Raw genomic sequence first — 19,421 nt, forward strand, 5'->3', positions numbered from 1 at the left:
GGCCGAGCAGCCGCATGCAAGCCTCACATCACCAACGTCAAGCATCGGATGCAGCGGTCTGGAGCAGTGGAAATGTGTTCTGTGGAGCGACCAATCACGCTTCTCTATCTGGTGGGCTGATGTCTGATGGCCAAAAATTCCCACGGACACACTTTGCAGCTAGCTGTTGTAGCTGCAAAGGGGGACCAACTCCATATTAATGCCTATGGATTTAGAATGGGAATCAGAAAAGCTCCTGTAGGTGGAATGTGGAATTGTTCATTAGACATCGAGTTGTTTATGGAAGTGTGTTTGGTTGTTCTGGTGCCAAATTGTGGGCTACTGTATGGTAGCATGATGCATTCACTTAAGAAAATTCCTGACTGGAATTGTAAGGAAACGAAACAAGCATCACAAGTGCCTGTTTGAAGCTGCATTTAGCCCACACCTCCACTGGGAGACCAGCAACCTGGTGCCTCGGACCACTTGGACCAATTAGCCATCTCGATCATTTCCGTGTACAGAGAGAACAATATGCTCTAGTGGAAATACAGAGGTGAAATCATCGTGTTGTACATTAGTCAACTATGATAGCATATTTGAGCCACTGCAGGGGGGAAATGGAGCTGGTGGAGGGGGTGGGGACCATATCGTGAGGAAAAAAAGTATGAGAAAAAACTCACAATTTTATGAGAAAAACTCAAGCTAATATGTCATCATAGTAAACTGATCAAACATGTTTTTTTCGGGGTTTTTTTGTTTGTTTTTCAATATGGCTTAGGACTTAGACCCTGAAGGCATAGGCGGAGTTTGCAGGGGGGCAAGGGGGGCATTGCCCCCCCTAGCGTCTGAAATGTGTCACTACATTGAGTCAAAAATAGGTCCAATATTTTTTTTTCCTGTATACATATCTATAAACATTTAAGCAATGCAATAAAATAAGATTATTTTCAGAAATAAATCCGAATTACATTATGTTTGGTATTGTAATAAATAAAATAATAATTAAAAAAAAAATGTTTGCCCCCCCAGCGCAAATTTCAAACTCTGCCTATGCCTGAAACAGAGTAACCATGGAGTGTAAAGATGACTTGATGCTGCCATTTTTCTCAGCAACAGTCTAATGTTTATGGTAATTCATGCCTCAAAATTAATTGAACACATCAGATCGTTGTTTGACCTTTTTCATTTTCTTTGTCATTGGCAGCTATTTTATGCTGATTCATTACTTCAGGTGTCGAGGTTATCAGAGTACCTGGACCACCGCAAGAATTGCCACATTTAATAAAAAATCCCAACGCCATCAGAGTGTGAGTTTCTCGAGCGCCTTGATACCGCCTTTGAGAAAGAGCGTCTCTCTCGTCCTCTTCACACGCTGCATATTTGATCCATGGGAAGATTATGAGCCTGATGAATAATAAAATGGCTACTAAATATCTCAATGAAAGAAAAAAGATGGATGTTAAAAAAAATGGTCTGAGGATATTAACTCTCATGAGTATTAGAATGACACCGGGTTCATGTGTGTGCTTATAAGCATAAGTGTACAGTGTAAACACACACACACACACACACACATGCACAGAGCAGCTGATTCAAACACACATCCTCCCTACGCCTCTCTCTGTTTCTTTGTCTTTCTCTTTTTTTGTCTCTGTCTCTTCATCATTCATACACACACACACACACACACACGGCCTATGCTCCTGCCATTATATTCACATGAATGCATGCAAACACACGTGTACCCACGCACACACACACACACACACACACACACACACGCGCGCATACATGCACGCACTTGGGGCTAATCTCGCTAAAGCCTTGGCTCCCCTGGGTCCTTTTTGAATCAGTTGATTTATTTGAGATTTCCATTGCGTTGAACTCTACACTCAAATGCCAGCACAAGAGGGCCGCTGCTGAAAGAAAAAAAAAAGATTAGAGAAGATTAAATGCACGCACACACACACACACACATACACTCGCACACTACCTCTCCCAGATGACCGTTTGACCAACTCATTCCATGTTAGAGCACATCTGACACAAGTCCTCGTTTTAAACTGAATTAATACCTCATGCATATCTGATTGACTTCCATCTGCCTGCGCTCACATTAATATCCAATACATGCCCAATTATTCCCTGCTAAGAACATTTAATGGATCTCAAGTCAATTACGTTGAACTTAATTTTCCCACCACTTCATTTAAACAACTAGACTGGCTAAATACGGCTAATTTTTTTTTTTTTTCAATAATCACAAACAGCCGTCACTCTAACGATGCACGCTTTGTGTGCTGCACTTTCACGTGTGGGTCGCAAGTCATTTTTACTGTCGCATCAAAGTCGTGTTTTTTAACCGTTCTGTGTCGTTCTACATGCATCACCACAGAGGCTTTCAAACTTCTTCATGTACCCGGACCCCCAAGTTGACTTGCAATAAGCCGAGGACCCCCATTTGAATTTTTTTTTTCCATTTGTATCAAGAGATATTTGGGTTTGCTGTGTTCAAACACCTTTCACAAGCATTTAAGCACAACTGATGTCAATCCAGCATCACAAATCTGGCCTTGAAATATAGCATATTAATAATTAGAATCAGAGTTTTCTTGTATTTAAAATGACTGTCAGCTAATTTTCAAGTGTTTTTTTGTTTTTTTTTTTCTCTAACTCCTTGGTATTTTTTTGTTATTTGTCTGGAAATTTTCTTGTATTTTCTCTATTGCCATTTCTTTCTTTCTTTCTTTCTTTCTTTCTTTCTTCCTCAATAATGCCCCTGGTAATTTTTTCACTAATCGTTGTGTCTTTCCCCATATTTTTGAATGAAATCGAGTGAATTTGTGCAGGTTTCAGAGGGTTCAAATGTTTTGATGCAGTGCTTCAACACTGACAACACTGAGATTAAACCGGGCAGCAGAAAACAAATGTTGAAACGATCCCTCGTCCCCTCATTCCTCCTTCTCTGCATGCTAACAGTTTCTGGTGAATTTAATTACAATGAAATTAAACGAGTCCTCATTTTGCTGAGAACCCCCTGACCCAGACCAGCTATCAGTATTGATGAATCTGCTGATGGATGGCATATTTTTATTCTGGTATAAAAAGGGGTACAGTAATGTGTCTGCACTGAAACACAATGAAAAGACTGGGAGTGTGTGTGTTTCCAATGTGTTTTCCACAGGAGGGTTTACTGTGGATGGAAAAGGCTTCTTTCTCTTCTGAAATGTGTTACATGTTGTATTATTATTTTTTTTTTCACACAGGATAAAGCCCTCTCCACATTATGGGATGGGGACCAAATGTGTGGTTAAAACCAAATGACACTGTTTAAACTCTTCACTGCCGACATGCATGTGGCTGTGCCCGGTGCCAGCCCCCTGCATGGACTCGAGTGTATAATCAGTTTGCATGGTTGTGTACATGCAAGTCCCAAGAGTGTTTCTAACAGCGGCTTTGTTTGCTTCTTTTTTCTGTCTCCTTCTATTCCAGAGGTCAACAGCAATATGCCAGGTGAGTTTTAATGGAGGGTGAAAAAAAATCAGTTGTAGGAATTATTCATGTAACTTCATGCATGTTTACGCGCAGGCTACGGCTGAACTAGCCACCCATCTTGCTGAATGGTAGTCTGAAAGATCCATTGGATTCACTGTTCCACTCTGGGATACAAAATTTGGTTAAATTGCCACGTTTTAAAATGCAAATATTTTGTTTCACTACAAAAAAAGTGAGTTTTCCCCATCAAGAGGGGATTTCATGGAGGAGACACAAGCAGAAACAGGAAATATTTCCAGATTGAAATAGCACAGTGTAAACATTTACCTTCAACTCAGATAAACTGGGTTGCATTCCCAGTTTCTCTGCCCAGAGTGAAGGTTTCCTTTAAAACTGAGGGGATAGCTCACCCTTATTGAAAAAAAAAAAAGATATTATTTCACTCCCCCTCCAGTTGCTCTGTAGGAAAGTTCCTCTTCCTCTCATTGTTACTGAGTGCTGGATACTGGCTGGATGCTCCAAATGCTAACTGTTAGCCTCCTGCCATTGAGGTGGACTTCCCCCCAGCTCACATTCTGAAAAATAACTGCCTTAATCCATTGAAATTGGTAAAACAAAAACAATAACCACCTTCGTCCACTTGAAGGAGGTTAAACATCACTCTGTAAAACTGAAATGCATATATAATTAATGAGTGCACATGGATGAAAGTTAGTTGCTCAAATTAGGGTTTCTAACATAATATCCAGAAAGATCTGGTAACCTCAAAGCCACAACAATAACTTTCTCCAAATTACTAAAATATAGCTGGCAAGTAGCCTAATGCTGTGGCTTGCCTCTTCTCATCCTGCTCTACTCGCTGTCACATTTCACATTCCTTTCAGACACCTGCCAGCCCTGAGGAAGTGAGGAGCAGCACAGAGAGCTGAGACCATACAGGAAAATAGCTCTACTCTTGATTGATTGATTTAAAAAATATATATATTAACATTTCATGCCATTTTGGGGAGCATCCAGCCAGTATCCAGCACTAAGTAACAATGACATGAGTGTCCTGTGTAACAGCTAGGTGGGAAGTGAAATATCAAATATTTAGCACGATTAAAATCAGCTGGTGGTGTAGTAGGGGCAGCAGACCTTGGTAGACCTTAACGTCTTAATGAAAGATCAGCTGAGTAACTGTCATTGTGATCTTCACTTGTATTCAGTCCAGGGGCTTAAGGGCTTATTAACCTGCATTCAAGCCTCGTCATTTATTATTTGTGTATTTACTTGAACCCTGTCATTTTCAACAAATACCTCCTTCATATTTCTGAGAATAAGGCCTAATGAGTCCTCTGTAAATAATGTATAATGCCATGACTATGTTGCACTTATTCATTAGATTAGTGCTCAGTCCACTCAAATTCAAGGATATCATTTCTCCATGAGGCTACTGTTTCTTCTGAGGAAGCTTTCTGCTCAGCCATGGGAAGCTTTGTAGCACCTGTCAGTGTGTTTTGATGCCATGCTTTCCCTCCTGGGAAAAAGATGTGCCATCACAATACCAAAGAGTATTGGAGACTAAGGGTTTCTGAAGTGCTTCCTTTCTCTTTCTCTCTCTCTCTTATTCCCCTCGTCATCCTCTCAAGGCCTTGCACACATGATGGCAGAACAAGGTATGCCTCTCTTTAACTCTTTTCTTCTGTGTGATGGTTTCTTGTGTTTCGAGTGTAGTGTGTGCTTTGCTGTTGGTGTGAAATGTGTAGAAATGTATCATCGTGCATACATTGCTATTCCAGTGTGATGTTATCATCATTATCTTACTGTTGATGACATCGAGGACTTAAACGTGACAAGTCTTTTGTTGTGACTCTCAAAGGTATTTGCCTAAAAAATACACTCTAAGTTAAATCTGAATTACGGTCTAATGCCTGGTGTGGTTGTGTTTTTGAAGTGTGCCGTGATGTACAACTCATATTTTGTGTTACAGTTGCACTGCATTTTGCCACTGTACATTGAGTTTGCCACCGTGATATGTATTCTTATACATTGATGTGCTTTGTGTTCGCTGGATTTGCTGTTTTGGCTGACTTTTTTCTTCTCTTCTTCCCTCTCTCGGCTCTCTCCAACGCGGGTCCCCTTCTGTTCTCTCTTCGCCTCCTCCTGCTCCTCTAGCTAAAAGCAAAGGTACAGCTTTTTCGCAATCTCTCCTTTTCCACCTCTATGAAAAGCGACGCTTGCTCTGTGAGTGTTTGAGAGCGATGCGGTGTAATGTGTTTGTCTGTTTGTTGCTCTAATGTGTTTACTTGTCTGTGCTCAGCGTCTCTTCTCTAATGGTGTCCCACCGAGGGTGCTCGGATTAAGCGAGTAATTAAGCCAACCTTAAATGAGGGAGTGGGAAAAAAGAGTGTGTTGCTTTGTGTGTGGTTAGTGTGTGTGTGTGTGAACTGCTGGAAGCAAAGTACCGTATGCAGGGATTGTTCTGAGACACAGTCTTGAGATCGGTTTCCCAATCTCCATTTCAGTTCAGGATGTGATCCAAAGCACTGACTGAGGATCAGTTTTCACAAGCAAGACGTCTTCATCTTCCTGAGGGAACCAGAAACTAACAAGCGACAAAGAATTGACCATAATCCTTTACTTACAATTGATTTTACAGAACATTTTGCATGCCCTCACCTAAGACTTTGGATTAATTCACATGGGGATGAACTTGTGCCACAGTTTAGGGCTTTCATCCAGGCTTGGGTGTGATGGTGGGATTTTAAGCTCATTCCTTTGTACAGCGTTTAGGTCAGGTGTGGATTGGACACTCCTGGATTTCCAGTGGAAAAGAGAACATGCAGAAACATTGTGATGCACTTTCCAGTAAATTCCCCTCATCATGCTAAGTAGAATTTGATATGTCCATTTGATATCGCTGAATAGAATATTGCTTTAGGTATAATCCTGCAAAGCCTCAGAGGAGGAGCTGTGGGCACTTGGTGTATATAATGCAGAACTGAGCCCTTACTTGAAGTTTTCCCATCATGTCATTGTGAGGTGTTGTTATCTGAAAGCTGGCCTGACTGGAGATCAGCATCCCGTCTCTCTTTTCAGAATACTCTACACACATTTGAGCCTGGTCTCGTGAAATTTCCTGAAAATAAGCATGATGTATTGTAATGCAAATCCACGCCGTGCATAAAGACTGAGAGAAAAGGATTGTGGACCAGCAGCAACGCTGAAATACAGCAGTGGAAAGTGAGCAGGTGGAGATCATGGAGCCAGATGGGTGGATACATTTACAAATCTGATGAACTGGGCTCAGTTTCCAGTGCACGACAAGACTCTTTGAAGTGAAAGTGACTGAGTGAAGCTTTAACTTTTTGCTAAAGTTTTTTATTTGACCTTGATCAAATCCTTTCCCAAATGTTAACCAGACTGTATTAGTTGCCAAATTTTAACCAAAGATTTGGTTACCTGTATCTGATCATAACCTTAAAGGACAATACCACTGAATCTGCAGGTTTAATGTAATATCTACATAATGTATATAGGGGAGAGTGGAGTAAATAGTGCCAATTTTTACTTAAAGTGCCTTTAAAGCGAGAGGATTACAGTAATGCCTCCAACTAAAATATGCACATATAGTTTAGGATGTTGTGCATCCCTGGGAACAATCACTTTGGATCTAATATAAACTGTTTGAGAAATATAGCTTTCGAAAAAAAAGTGGTTTTGTGGCACAACTTGCCCCCGGTGCGGGGTAAATTGTGCCATTAGAGAGAATACACTGGGGTAAATTGTGCCATTGATAATTGAAGTAAAACAAATCATTTTAATCTGACAAATGATAATGCTATATAAAAGCAAAACAAATTCAATACAAAATTATTTATTTAACATTTATTTCTTATTTTAACAAGATCACAGGCCACTTTTCTATAACGAGGCCCAGCGCCACATGAACACATACCCAGAACAAAATAAAAATTCCAAAATGAGCACCTGCAAATCATCTGAATCTGAATCTGAATAGTTTTAGTGATCAAAGGTAAGAAGACAATGTACAATAACAATAAAATACAATAAAGTAATATATAGTATATAATTACAAGTTGTGCCACTGGCACAAATTACCCCAGGCCCTTTGGCACAAATTACCCCAAGCCCACCATTTTGAAAAAAAAAATGCATCCCCCAGCTGTTTTGAGCTAACATCATGCTAACTGTATAGACTCATGGTGCAGCTTACTAAAGTACTAAAACCTGTGTGAACTGTTTTCAAAGTTTTTTTTATAATTGTTCAAACACAGCAATCAAAAAACCTTGATCATAGAAATTTTACTTTGGAGGGCAAAAAGATGTTTATTGAACTGAAATGTTCTTACCTCTCAAGCCATGTGTCTCCCTTCTTTGCAGGATGAGTGAAATGGATGCCTTTTCAAAAATATGTGGTCACATGACCAACTTCTTCTATGGTTTTCTAGATAACAGGGGTGGCACCACTTTCCCCTTGGCACAAATTACCTCTCCCCTACTGCTAATCATTTTCCCAAAACAAGCAGTCATATTTTAGAGCTCCAATGTCATTTTTCTTCCCTTTTCTCCAGTCACTGGTTTCCATTTACTCCACTATGACATGACAATGATAACGATAATATGAAAATTTCAGAGACTTCAAACTTTCTTCACACCAGTATTCCATCACTATAATAAAGTCTTTCACACTAGTTTCCTAAAAGCAGCAGCACTGTTTTGTTTTGATGACTTGAAATTGGGTGGAGTGAAACCGTCTCTCTGCCAAAACATAGTCCTATTGTTTCAACCAAAAATTTGTTTAAAATTTTGTTTATACCTTGAGAAATCTTTACAACCCCTGCATAATTTGCAACATGATTTGTTGCAATGTGAAATGCAGATAAATATTCAAAATCACTTGGATTCACAAGGATTCAGTTACCTAACCATGACCTAAACCAAAGTTATTTTTCTTGCATAAGCTTAACTGTTAGCTGACCTTTCCACACGCCAAACACATGAGAATGTGTCCAGTCGTTGCCGTTGTTGCATAAACCAGGTCATGGTGGAGGAGCGTGATGTGGACATGAAATTCATGTCCTAGAAAATGTAATCAACGACTACTGACGCCAAATTCCCCAGAGCTGTTTGGGAATGCTGCTTTCTGGAATCTGTTATATACACATTTTAGATGTGCCACTACAAGATGTGATGCCGAGCATGGTGCACTAATGTAAGACGGGCAGGGCATTAAGGTACCAATGAGGCTGAAAAAACAATTCAAAATAAAGCAGAGAGGTGACAAGGACGAGGTAGAGGTGAGGAACAGAGCAACGAGACATAGACGGATCACCGGAGAGATGCTCATGGAAAAACAGATTGAAAGGCAGAACAATGGAAGAAACAGACAGAATGAGAGATGGTTGGTGTCACAGGTAGATGGTCTGGGAGACACACAAGGATAAATGTGCTCTATTTTTAGGACAGGCCTGTCAGTCACACTACCATAGTCCCACCTACCACCTACCACTTACACTTAAACATACATTTACACCCCCTCTACCTTTTGGGGTGGTTTTCTCACCCCTCCATTGTTGTGTGTGTGTGTGTATGTGTGTGTTGCTTTTTTAATGCTATTAGTTTTTGTTTTTGAAGAGGCAGTGACAACTCGATGGTACGTTACAAAGTAAGATGGTAGACCTAAACCCCGCTGTGTTGATTTGGCAAAATAGATAACACTTTTTTTATAGTTTAGGATTCCAAAAAAATGTTTGGGAATTTTGGAAATGATTGAGTTCATAAGTTGCTCCACAGCTATACTCTACCAGCCAGACTTTATGGTAATAAATTTGCATAGAGTATGATGCCATGCTAAACTGTAGCGATGGTGACTCACACAGGCTACAGTTCAGTTGTGAACGCATGTCTTCACGTCATGCTCATGGTGTTCCATCAGAAGCAGAAAGATAATGACTTCATTAAATCTTGAAGAAGTAATGCAGGTTTCACCAAAATATTTTATCATGCATTTTAATATTTGCTGTTGATTTCTTCATAAACAATAGCAGCTGGGGGATATACTTGCATCTTTCTAACTTGCAATTTTTTGTTGGCTGAACACATTAACAAATAGCTACTATTGTCAAAATGAATTCTGTAGTTTGCATGTTTTTTTAAAGTCACTGATATGTAATGTTATGTGGACCTTTTGGATTTTCTATGACTTTTCAGCAAAAAAAACAAAAACAAAAAAAACACTCACAGTACACAAGGCCAGTTAAGAGACCAATGGTTTTGCATGTTTAGCCTAATATCTATCTCATTGTTGTATATCCTACACATTTCTGCTAATCTTCTACCAAAACAAACAGCTGTATTTTAGAGCTCCAATATCATTTTTCTTACGTTTTACCCAGCCTTTGGTTTCCATTCATTCCACTACGATATGTAAATGAAATTACTTACACTTTCTTCACACCAGTATTTCATCACTGTAATAAAGTCGTCCACATTAGTTTTCCTAAAAGCAGCAGCACTGATGACTTGAAGAGTCAAACGGTCTCTCCGCTGGATTATAGTCCTCAGGGAAACCTTTCAAAACAAAACAGTTTTGAACAGTGTAGCTCTGTGGTTTATGAATGGTGATGACTTCGTTAGCCGCAGACACAGAACATGACAAGGTGGGTGTTTCAACCAAAAATTAAAATTTGAAAATCAAAGTATTTTGAGGTGTGAAGCCTTTAGTACCCCTGGATGATTCTCAATGTGGTTGTAGTGTAGAGTGTGGGTAAACTGGTGGTAAATGGGCCAAACATTCAAAATCACTGGTATGGTCCTTTAAGGCAATTAGGCTCAACCTTGATTTTGTATATGATTGCATTATCTTGATCTGCCTGAATGTGTGTTCCTCACAACACGAGCATGCACATAGAGCAAAGAAAATAAAGTTCATGTGCCACACCAAATTGCACTTAATTGCACGTAATTTATAAATGCAGGGTATTGTCGACAAATTGGAGGAATTTCAGATTTTGCTGTATTTGATAGATACAGTGACAAATTGCTTACAGCAGGGAGCAAGGGAAAAATTGTTTTGTACAGTGTTGGACCTCCAAATCAAATTTAAGTACCGACTCAAAACATTAGCAGCTCCAATCCATATTGGTCAGAGCCTTCTATATACACCTATAATGAATTCCCCCATTCACAGAACAAAGCTCGCCTGAGCTCCTGGAGCTTTCTCTCTCTTCTCACCACCTGTCTCTCTTGCTGGTTGCTGTGTCTAATCCCTTACTGAGATGGCAGACATTATTAGGCATCAGGCTCCTTGTCGCCTCCCGTTAGCCAGACAAGAGCCTCCATTCTGGCTCTATTTGCATGGCGGCTCAGTGGTGGCAGGGAAGTAGATAGAGAGAGAAGGGGATAATAGGAAACTGTGTCTCCGCCGTCGAGGAGTCATATTTTACTGTCACAAACCGAGACAGAGGGCTCTTCTCCTCTAGTCGTCTTTCTTTCAAACTCTCCTTTCTCTCTCTCTCTTTCTCTCCACTTTCATATTCTATTGCTCACTCTCCCAAATTCTTATCTCATTCACTCCCTTGACTGTCCCTGCTCTCTCTGCTCCTATTTTGCTTCATTTTTTCCTCCTCATTGACTTAGTAATTATTTGCCCTTTCCTGTTTTTCTCTCCACCTCTACCTTTCCTTGCCCCCCCAACCCTCATTCTATAATATGTGCCTATTTGCCATTTTTCCACTATGGTAGCCTTTTGCTAAGTTAAGTGGCTTTTTCAAGCATTTAAGTAACAAACGTGCACTTATGGAGCTTTCCACACACTGACTTCCCACAGCAAATGACTTACTAACAAGACTTGGTTGTTAGACTGACTAATGTTAAGTGCCAAGCTGAATGTGTTTTCAATTTCAAAAATCCACTCAGAGGTAAAGTTTGTTTGCCGTTGACCATTTTGGCCATTTTGTTGTGTCATATATGTGGCTTTGGCAAACTTAGAGCGTTCAGGTCCTCTCCATGATGCAGACCTGGCCTCCTTTTGCATTTTTCCATGTGGGAAGTTGGATTTATCCAGATTCTGGGATGATGGTAAACCTCCATAAGCTGCCATCAACACGCCACACAACTGGCTTCACATGTAAGACAGAGGAACTTGGGAAACGTCAACACACAATGCTGTGACATGTTAAGCCATAAAGCTACATTTTACATTTTTTCACTTTGAGACAGGGATTGTATTTCTTGTGCCAAACTCCTACTACTCAGTTGGTCAAGTTTCCACCCCGACACTTCTCTCTCATGTAAGCTGGGGCTTTGCTGTGTTTTCGCCCCTCTCTATTTTCTATTGTTGTTGATATGAGTTCCCTGATCTGAGGCTGCAGCAGCACTGAAGGCCACAGCCAGGTCACCACTGCGTTAGGGCTACGGCTACTACCACTGAACCTGAATGGAGTAGAATGGACTAGTGTTGCAAAATTCCCGGAATTTTCAAAGTTGGAAAATTTCTATGGGAATTTTTTGGAAATTAACGGGAATTAATGGGAATAAACGGGAATTTGGGGGGAATTTTCGGGAATTAATGGGAATAAACGGGAATTTGGGGGGAATTTTCGGGAATTTATGTTCACTGCATTCACCCGGTCATATACATGTATACAAAATAAACATTTTGGTTTGTTATAAGCAGATATGCAGGCAAACATGTTACATTATAATGAATTTCCAGGGAATTTTCGGGAATTTTCCCTAGCTGAGTCAAACTGTGTTAATTCAGGCATAGGACTGTGTGCAGTACTATTGTTAAGGTGTGCATATGAAGTGGTTCAAACTACCCATTAAAATGCATAGAAATGCAGGAAATTGAATCGTGATGCTGATGTAGTGATCGTCTGTCTCAGTGGAAGTGCTGTAGCCTAGTGGAGTATAGGCTACTGATTGATGATGATCAAATGTGCTCGAAATTATTTGCATATGTGAATCATGGTGCACAGTTGAATTTGCATTGAATCATGCAACATATTTGTTTCCACCAAAATGCAAAGTTGACTGTTTATATTTAAGTTTTATACTTAAGTTTTATTTCACACACTTGGGTTAGGGGCATGATGATTTTACAGTATGCTGGCATTGTGGCCTTTGGGTTAGAGGTGAGTCCTGAGTTCAGGAGATTAGGGTTTCCATTTCCAAAATGGTGATATTGATGTTGACATTCATTTAATTGATTATTGTTTTTTGCCCCATTCACCTTAAGTTAACAACAAAAAAAACAAAAATTTCCAAAATTCCCAAGCTTAAATTTCCATGGAAACTTTTTAAAAACCTCATTCAAATTGATGACAAGAAAAAAAACAAAAATTCCCAAAATTCCCGAGCCGAATTTTCCTGGAAAAATTGAAAAAAAAAAAAGTGACAGCAAAAATCTTCTGAAAATTTCCAATATTCCAGAGCAAAAATTCCGGGAAATTTACCGGAAACTTTCCACCCCTTTGCAACACTAGAATGGACTTTCCCATTCAAATCAGCATACCAGGATGGTCATTTTTATCTGGACCACTGCCACGTCACTGGGCTGGATTCCAGTGACGTGGACTTTCTGCAAGTTGCTGACTCTCTCAGGTGAGAGGTTTTGCAGCAGGACCAAAGTCGCAGGAGGACATCTTGCATTTCAGCCAATGTCCATTTGCCATTTGAGTTAGGAAATGCTTTTATACCTTGTCACTAATGTCAGATCCCAGTCTAGTTTTAAGTGTTGCCTAAGCACTCACTTAACACAGCAAGAAACACAAATTCAAACCTTCATTGTCCTAACTGTGCCTAATTTTTGATTTTAGGTTACACAGCATTATAAATGTGTACAGTTCTCAAGCAAGTGGGCACACCTTACCGACCCCCTGACTTGTCACCATACTAATTACTCAGCTGAATAGCCACAGCAAACAGTACATTATCCTGTACTCCATTCAACTTCTGTGGCTACTACATAAACATAAGAAAGGGTTTAAAGCCCCAAACAGCCCAGCATCATTTAAAATGCCAGTTTGAGGCAAAGGGGGCATTTAAGCATGAATATCAGGGTCATACACAGACACATGGAGGCATGGTGGGTAGCTGGAGGTAGTTGGAGAATGCCAGTGTTTATTTCTTCTTCACGTTGATGTAATTAACAAACCCAAAAGAATCCCCACACTGGGGAGCGTGCTGCTTAAGAGCAAAAAGAAGCAAAAAGCAAGCATGAACAGGTAGTACTAAACCAAACTGAAACCAAACAAACCCATCTGAGAATTAGCAGAGGCTGTGGCAGCAGGAGCTCCACTACACACACAACCACTGTGCAACAACTGTTCACCTGCTTTGTCTGTGTGCTTTGTATGTGGTTAATTAACTCCACACCTAACAGGCAGCATGTACGGCAGAGCCCTCTGCACCCCTGTCCCCTCAGAGGCCTCTCAGGTGTTGGCCTGAGAGTTTGTTGTGCTTGTTTTGTTTGACTGTGTTCTGGCATCTTCCAAAGATTATGAGCTCAGATGGCCTGTTATCTGCCTCAGTGCCAAAGAGGATCATCTTTTGTCCCCGATAAGCCTTAGAACATTTTTGTTTTTGTTTGTTTTGTTTGACCCACAATACTGAGTTTGTGTTGTTTAGATTCCATCAGTGGAGCTCATAAGATTATTCAAGACATTTACACATACACAACACCCTAAACACATGGTCGGCATGTTTTAAAATGACTGATATGAAGAGAAGGGGGAACTCTATGAAGGCATAACAGAGAGATGGGGTAAGAGGCATAACTGAAAGCCCACCTGGCCCAAATACGTCCATTTTGGTGGAAACTGTTTATTCCTCAATTTTCAATCATTCACATTTCAACTCAGTGACTTGTAATTGTCGTGTTACATGTAGAGTATTAAAGGGGCTGTTCACCCATTTGGAAAAATAACCCTAACCCACATAGTCCCTCTCCCTGATGTAGGACAGTCGAGGTGCTATCCTCCTCTCATTGTTGCTGATCGTGAATGCATAACATGACCCCAGCTAGCATTCTTAAAAAATAACTTCCTTAATCCATTCTAATTGTTAAATTAATAAAGTTTGAGTATGATGATGTGTATCAGTTCAATCTTATTTGTAGATTTTTTTTAAATTATTTATTTTTTTATCCTACTGCTATTTTGCTGCTACAACATCTTAATTTCCTGACAGTGATCATCAGAGGCTGGTGTTATATTGACTGAAACTGCACCAGTGAGCCTGGCAGAATGCCAGATGATCCAGATCCATAAAGTCATGATGGTTTCAAGGTAGACAGAGACAGACAGGGGGGTTGGTGGGAGCTGCTTACAGAAAATAGGAAATGCTTGGACAGTTGTCTTTTCTGCGCTTGACTGAGTGCTGCTAGGACAGCCAGGCAGGGGAGGGCAGGGATTGCCGAGATGTCGGTGAGACGGGGGTAGGTGGGCGAATGGATGTAAAATGGAGGGCCAGGGAACAGTTTCAGGTATAAGGCATATTAACATGGAGTTTGTTAGATGCATTTCAGGACCAAGACCTTACTGACAGGCTTTTGGTCAGCTTTCCAAAACAAATCCTGGCTTAACATCAAGTGTTGCACGGTGAGAAAGTTTGGTCCACTCCCAAATTTGAGCTATCTTATTGAACCCTCTGAGCAAAACTCCTTTTATTTCCTTCAAAAATATATACTGAAAAAAAGCTCTGGCCAACAAAATGCATTTTCTTGAAAGCACAGATTCATTTCTACTAATAAATAAGTAAATTAGAAAATAAATTGTAACCACACATAAATAAACCACACTTTTTTTCTTTTTTTTCTTTTTTTTTTTTTTTAGACAAGACTCTGCACTCTTTTTTAAGAAATAAAGGGACTTTTGCTCAGAGGGCTAAATAAAACCTGGCAAAATGAAAGCCGTCCTCTTGGGCCCTGGGTTTCAGAGGGGGAAAAAAAAGGCTGTTAGCTATGGTTTGCTTGAAATGTCGCCACATAAATGCAACAAGGCGACAACCTGTCCTCTGATTCAGACCAAAACAAATGCGTTCTTGGTTGCTCACACACAAACGCACACGCCCACACACACACACACCAAACACACCACTTGCTTGGCCAGGCGCTGGCATACTGTGCTGAACCCCATGCTGGCAGAGATCATATGCCAACAAGCAGCAGTGACAAGAACAACAACAAACACAGACGGGATGCAGAGAAGGCAAAGCATTGACAAAGTACCTTCTTAATTTGTTACTGTTCGTCCCCCCACTTCCCCCCCATTTCTCTGGTCTCTTACCTGCCAGTTTTTTCTTCTCCTCCAAGCTTGGCGGCTGTGTCACCAGCCATGGTGGTTCAAATAATATGGAGTTTTGAAAGTTGGTGCTTTTTGGACTAAACTGCTTAAAATCGGACATTTTTCCTGGCAATAAATATCCTAAAATATTGAATATCTACATCAATAGCAGCTTTAACTACCTTTTAACCACTGCAATCAGCTATTTATGCATTTTTTTTAATGCATAAAAATCAAGTCTCATAAAGGAAGAATAATGTGAGCATACACAAAATATTATGTTAATGCTGATAATAGAAATTAGCCCATGGCTGGTTTGGAGATAAATATGACATAGCAGACGTCTAACATTAGTTAATATTATGGATCAACATTAATCTTTTTTGGCTGATTTTTACTAAATGTCTTTTATTTTTTTTTTATTTTGTAATATTGTTCTGGTAATTTTTTGGTGGTAAAGATTTTGCTAATTCTTTGCTCAGGTTTACAGGGTCTTTATCACAGATGGAACTCAATTAAGATAATTTCACTGAAAATCACTTCACATCAAGCCATATTTAACATACATTTCACCGAAATGAGAAAATAGGACAGTGGAGTGAAGAGATGGTCACCGCGCGCACACACACACACACACACACACACACACACACACCGGATGGTTAAAAGAGAGTGAGGAATCTAGAGAGGCCAAATGATGAGCCTGGCTGTTCCAACACGTTCTCATTCCCAGGTCATCACATCCTGCAGCTTGGTCTCAGCCCCCGGCGTCGGGACGAGCCACATCACACTTTCTCTCCAACAGTTTATAGAAAGTAGTGAGGAACTTCCAGAGCTGCCCCTGGCCAAATTGGGGCCCTAAGCCAATTTTGTTATAAGGCCCCCCGGTGTACTCTCCTGCCCGCCAAATGTACAACAGGTACAAAATGAGTGCACGTCACGATCTTTATTAATAAGTACAAACAACATCTGAAATAAATAAATTAGGACATCAATTAATAATAACAAAATAAATATCTGGTTGTATTAACATTTTAGCAAATTGTTGGCATTTCAGAGGTGAATGCAGAGAGCAGATAAAGTTGTTAACAGGACTTTTAATGAATGGTAATGTGTGAATGTTGCAGCAGCCTGGACTTCTCTCTGAGCTGAGCTGCAGCTGAAACTGAGTTTTTACTTCAACAACACCCCCACCTTCGAGTGAAGCTCCAGCTTCTTCTTGTTTCAGTTTTTCTCCTCTTGCTTGTCCTGGATTCAGATTGTCTTTTCATGGCCGTCTCTTCTCCCGCACTGCTGCTCAGTGATTGGTCAGATGCTGAGTGTCAATCATTACAGCGATGTCTGAGGTAGTTGACACACCTCATCTGACTTGACTTGGTGTGTGTGGGCCTCACCTGTGTGGGGGGCCTCAGCAACTGATCACACCAGGGACACTGCAGCCCACAACATGAGGCCCCCAGCCACGTGTTCTGTGTGCAGGGAGGGGGACCCTGCTATCTTCCCCAACAGTGGACATGAACCACAAATGACCACCGAGTGAATGTGCAGTCTTAGCTTGATAACAGTTTGTGTGGCTGTATAGGTCTGCGTGTGCATGAATGTGTGTGTGTGTGTGTGTGTGTGTGTGTGCGTGTGTGCGTGTGTGTGTTCGGAGGGACAGATCAATGTTTCCCGGGGGACGACGATGAACTCAGCGAGCGAGTAATGAATTGTGGTGACAGTATGCAAGTAGTATGCTAATTAGCTAATCAGGTTTGATTCGATTGCATTACTGAGCTCCCTTCTCCTCCTAACCTTGAGGAGACATTGATAATCAAATGCTGATCAGCGCTGGGAATTCTCTCCAGCCTTTCACACATACACACACTCTCTCTCATACACACACTTTTCCTGAAAGGTGCAGTCTGGAGTGAGTAAAGCAACAAAACCAAACAACAAATAAAACACACACACACACACACACACACAAACAACAACAACAATATTACAGGTCAGGTGTAAATGTAACGCAGCTGAATCATAGCGCAAAAATCAATTTCATTTATTAATTTCATTTCCGATGAAGATGTGAGATGAGTCTTGTCAAAACAAAAACAAACACACAAAAACCTAAAATGAATGAATAAATAAACAAACTAATAAATAATACTGGATAAAACTAAATTAAGTAACAGTTTCTTAAAACTTAAAGGAATGGTGTGATCACTTTTATTATTGAATTAATTATTGATTGATTATTTAAAAAATAGATAAGTCTTGAAGGCATTCATCGGTGAAAGTACTGATTTTTTATTATTTTTTTGTTTTACCTTTTTTTGAGGGGGGGGGGGGGGGGGGGGGGGGGGGGGGGGGGGTTCAGAGAGATAAATGACAAAATGAAAGGCCTGATGGTGAAAGTGCCCATTCCAGGTTTAGTGTTGCCTGCCCTTGACAAAGTCTCTATGTGCAACTGTTTCCCTCCTGTCCCCACTGGGATCCACTGTCATTAGATTAGCTCAGTCTAATTAGTCTTATCTAGTACTGTGTGTGTGTGTGTGTGTGTGTGTGTGTGTGTGTGTGTTTCTCTGACACGCACTTAAAATGGAGAAAGAGTTCTGCAGTGTGTGATTACCACCTCGTATGTGTGTGAGTGTGTGTGTGTGTGTGTGTGAGAGAGTGTGTGAGTGTGTGTTTGTGTGTTTCATTCGGCCATATGGCAACAGTGAATATTCCCATTGATCCTCATTACTGTGGTCAACAATCACTTCATCAATTAGACAGCACTGCAAACATACACCAACCCAATATGCATCTCATACCTATGATGTGTGTGTGTGTATGTGTGTGTTTGTGTATGTGTGTGTGTGTGTTTGTGTGGTCTACTTATCCCTCCTGATTACCATTGACTGTCAGTGCAGCTCTTTCATCATCTCAGATGATGACACCTTCCCACAGACATCACATCAGTTTAACTTAACATGCTAACACATTACCTGCAACGCCTTGAAACACTTCAGAAACATCACATGCACTATTTTTAGATTCATGTCAGAAAACTGCATTCCCTGTAATCTATTCAAATATGCATTAGATCACATTATGAAACTGCTATGAATGTGGTATGGGATTGCATTACAAGGGTTCTGTGAGAATAGATGTTTTTCAGCCAATATTTATTTATTTATTTATTTATTTATTTATTTATTTATTTTTAAATCGATGCCTCTCATAACAATAACTAATGTCAATATGCACTGCATCTTTAAAGGACCATACCATTTATTCTGACGGTTTGGCCCTTTTTGCAAATCCTGCAGTGGTACGAAATATTTCACAACATATAATCAAAATCCTTCCATTTTCAAATTTAAATTTTTTGGTTGAAACAGCCATCTTATAATGTTCTGCTCCTTTGGCTAGCAATGCCATCTCCATTTATAAACCACCAACCAAAGTGATAACTGGCTGTGTAAAGCAAACTTTTCCCTGGGGACTATTTTCTGTTGGAAGAGGCCATATCACTCTGTCCAGTTTCACAACGCAACAGTGCTGCTGCTTTTAGGAAAACTAATGTGGTGGAGTTATGGAGGAACACTGGTGTGAGGAAAGTTTGAAGTCTCTGAAAGTTCATTTTCATATCATATTGGAATGAATGGAAACCAATGGCTGGAG

General features: G+C 40.3%; 1 protein-coding gene across 1 annotated transcript in view; it reads left to right on the forward strand.

The window, feature by feature from the left end:
• Positions 1–19,421, forward strand: part of nrxn3a (neurexin 3a) — a 445,490-nt gene that overhangs the window by 21,877 nt on the left and 404,192 nt on the right. The window contains exons 3-5 of the mRNA XM_030044763.1: positions 3,475–3,495; positions 5,109–5,135; positions 5,635–5,646. Coding sequence (XP_029900623.1) covers positions 3,475–3,495; positions 5,109–5,135; positions 5,635–5,646 — 60 coding nt within the window. The remainder of the gene's footprint in view (positions 1–3,474; positions 3,496–5,108; positions 5,136–5,634; positions 5,647–19,421) is intronic.

The sequence above is a fragment of the Myripristis murdjan genome, chromosome 22 (genome assembly GCF_902150065.1).
Source record: "Myripristis murdjan chromosome 22, fMyrMur1.1, whole genome shotgun sequence".
Classification (NCBI taxonomy): Eukaryota; Metazoa; Chordata; class Actinopteri; order Holocentriformes; family Holocentridae; genus Myripristis; species Myripristis murdjan.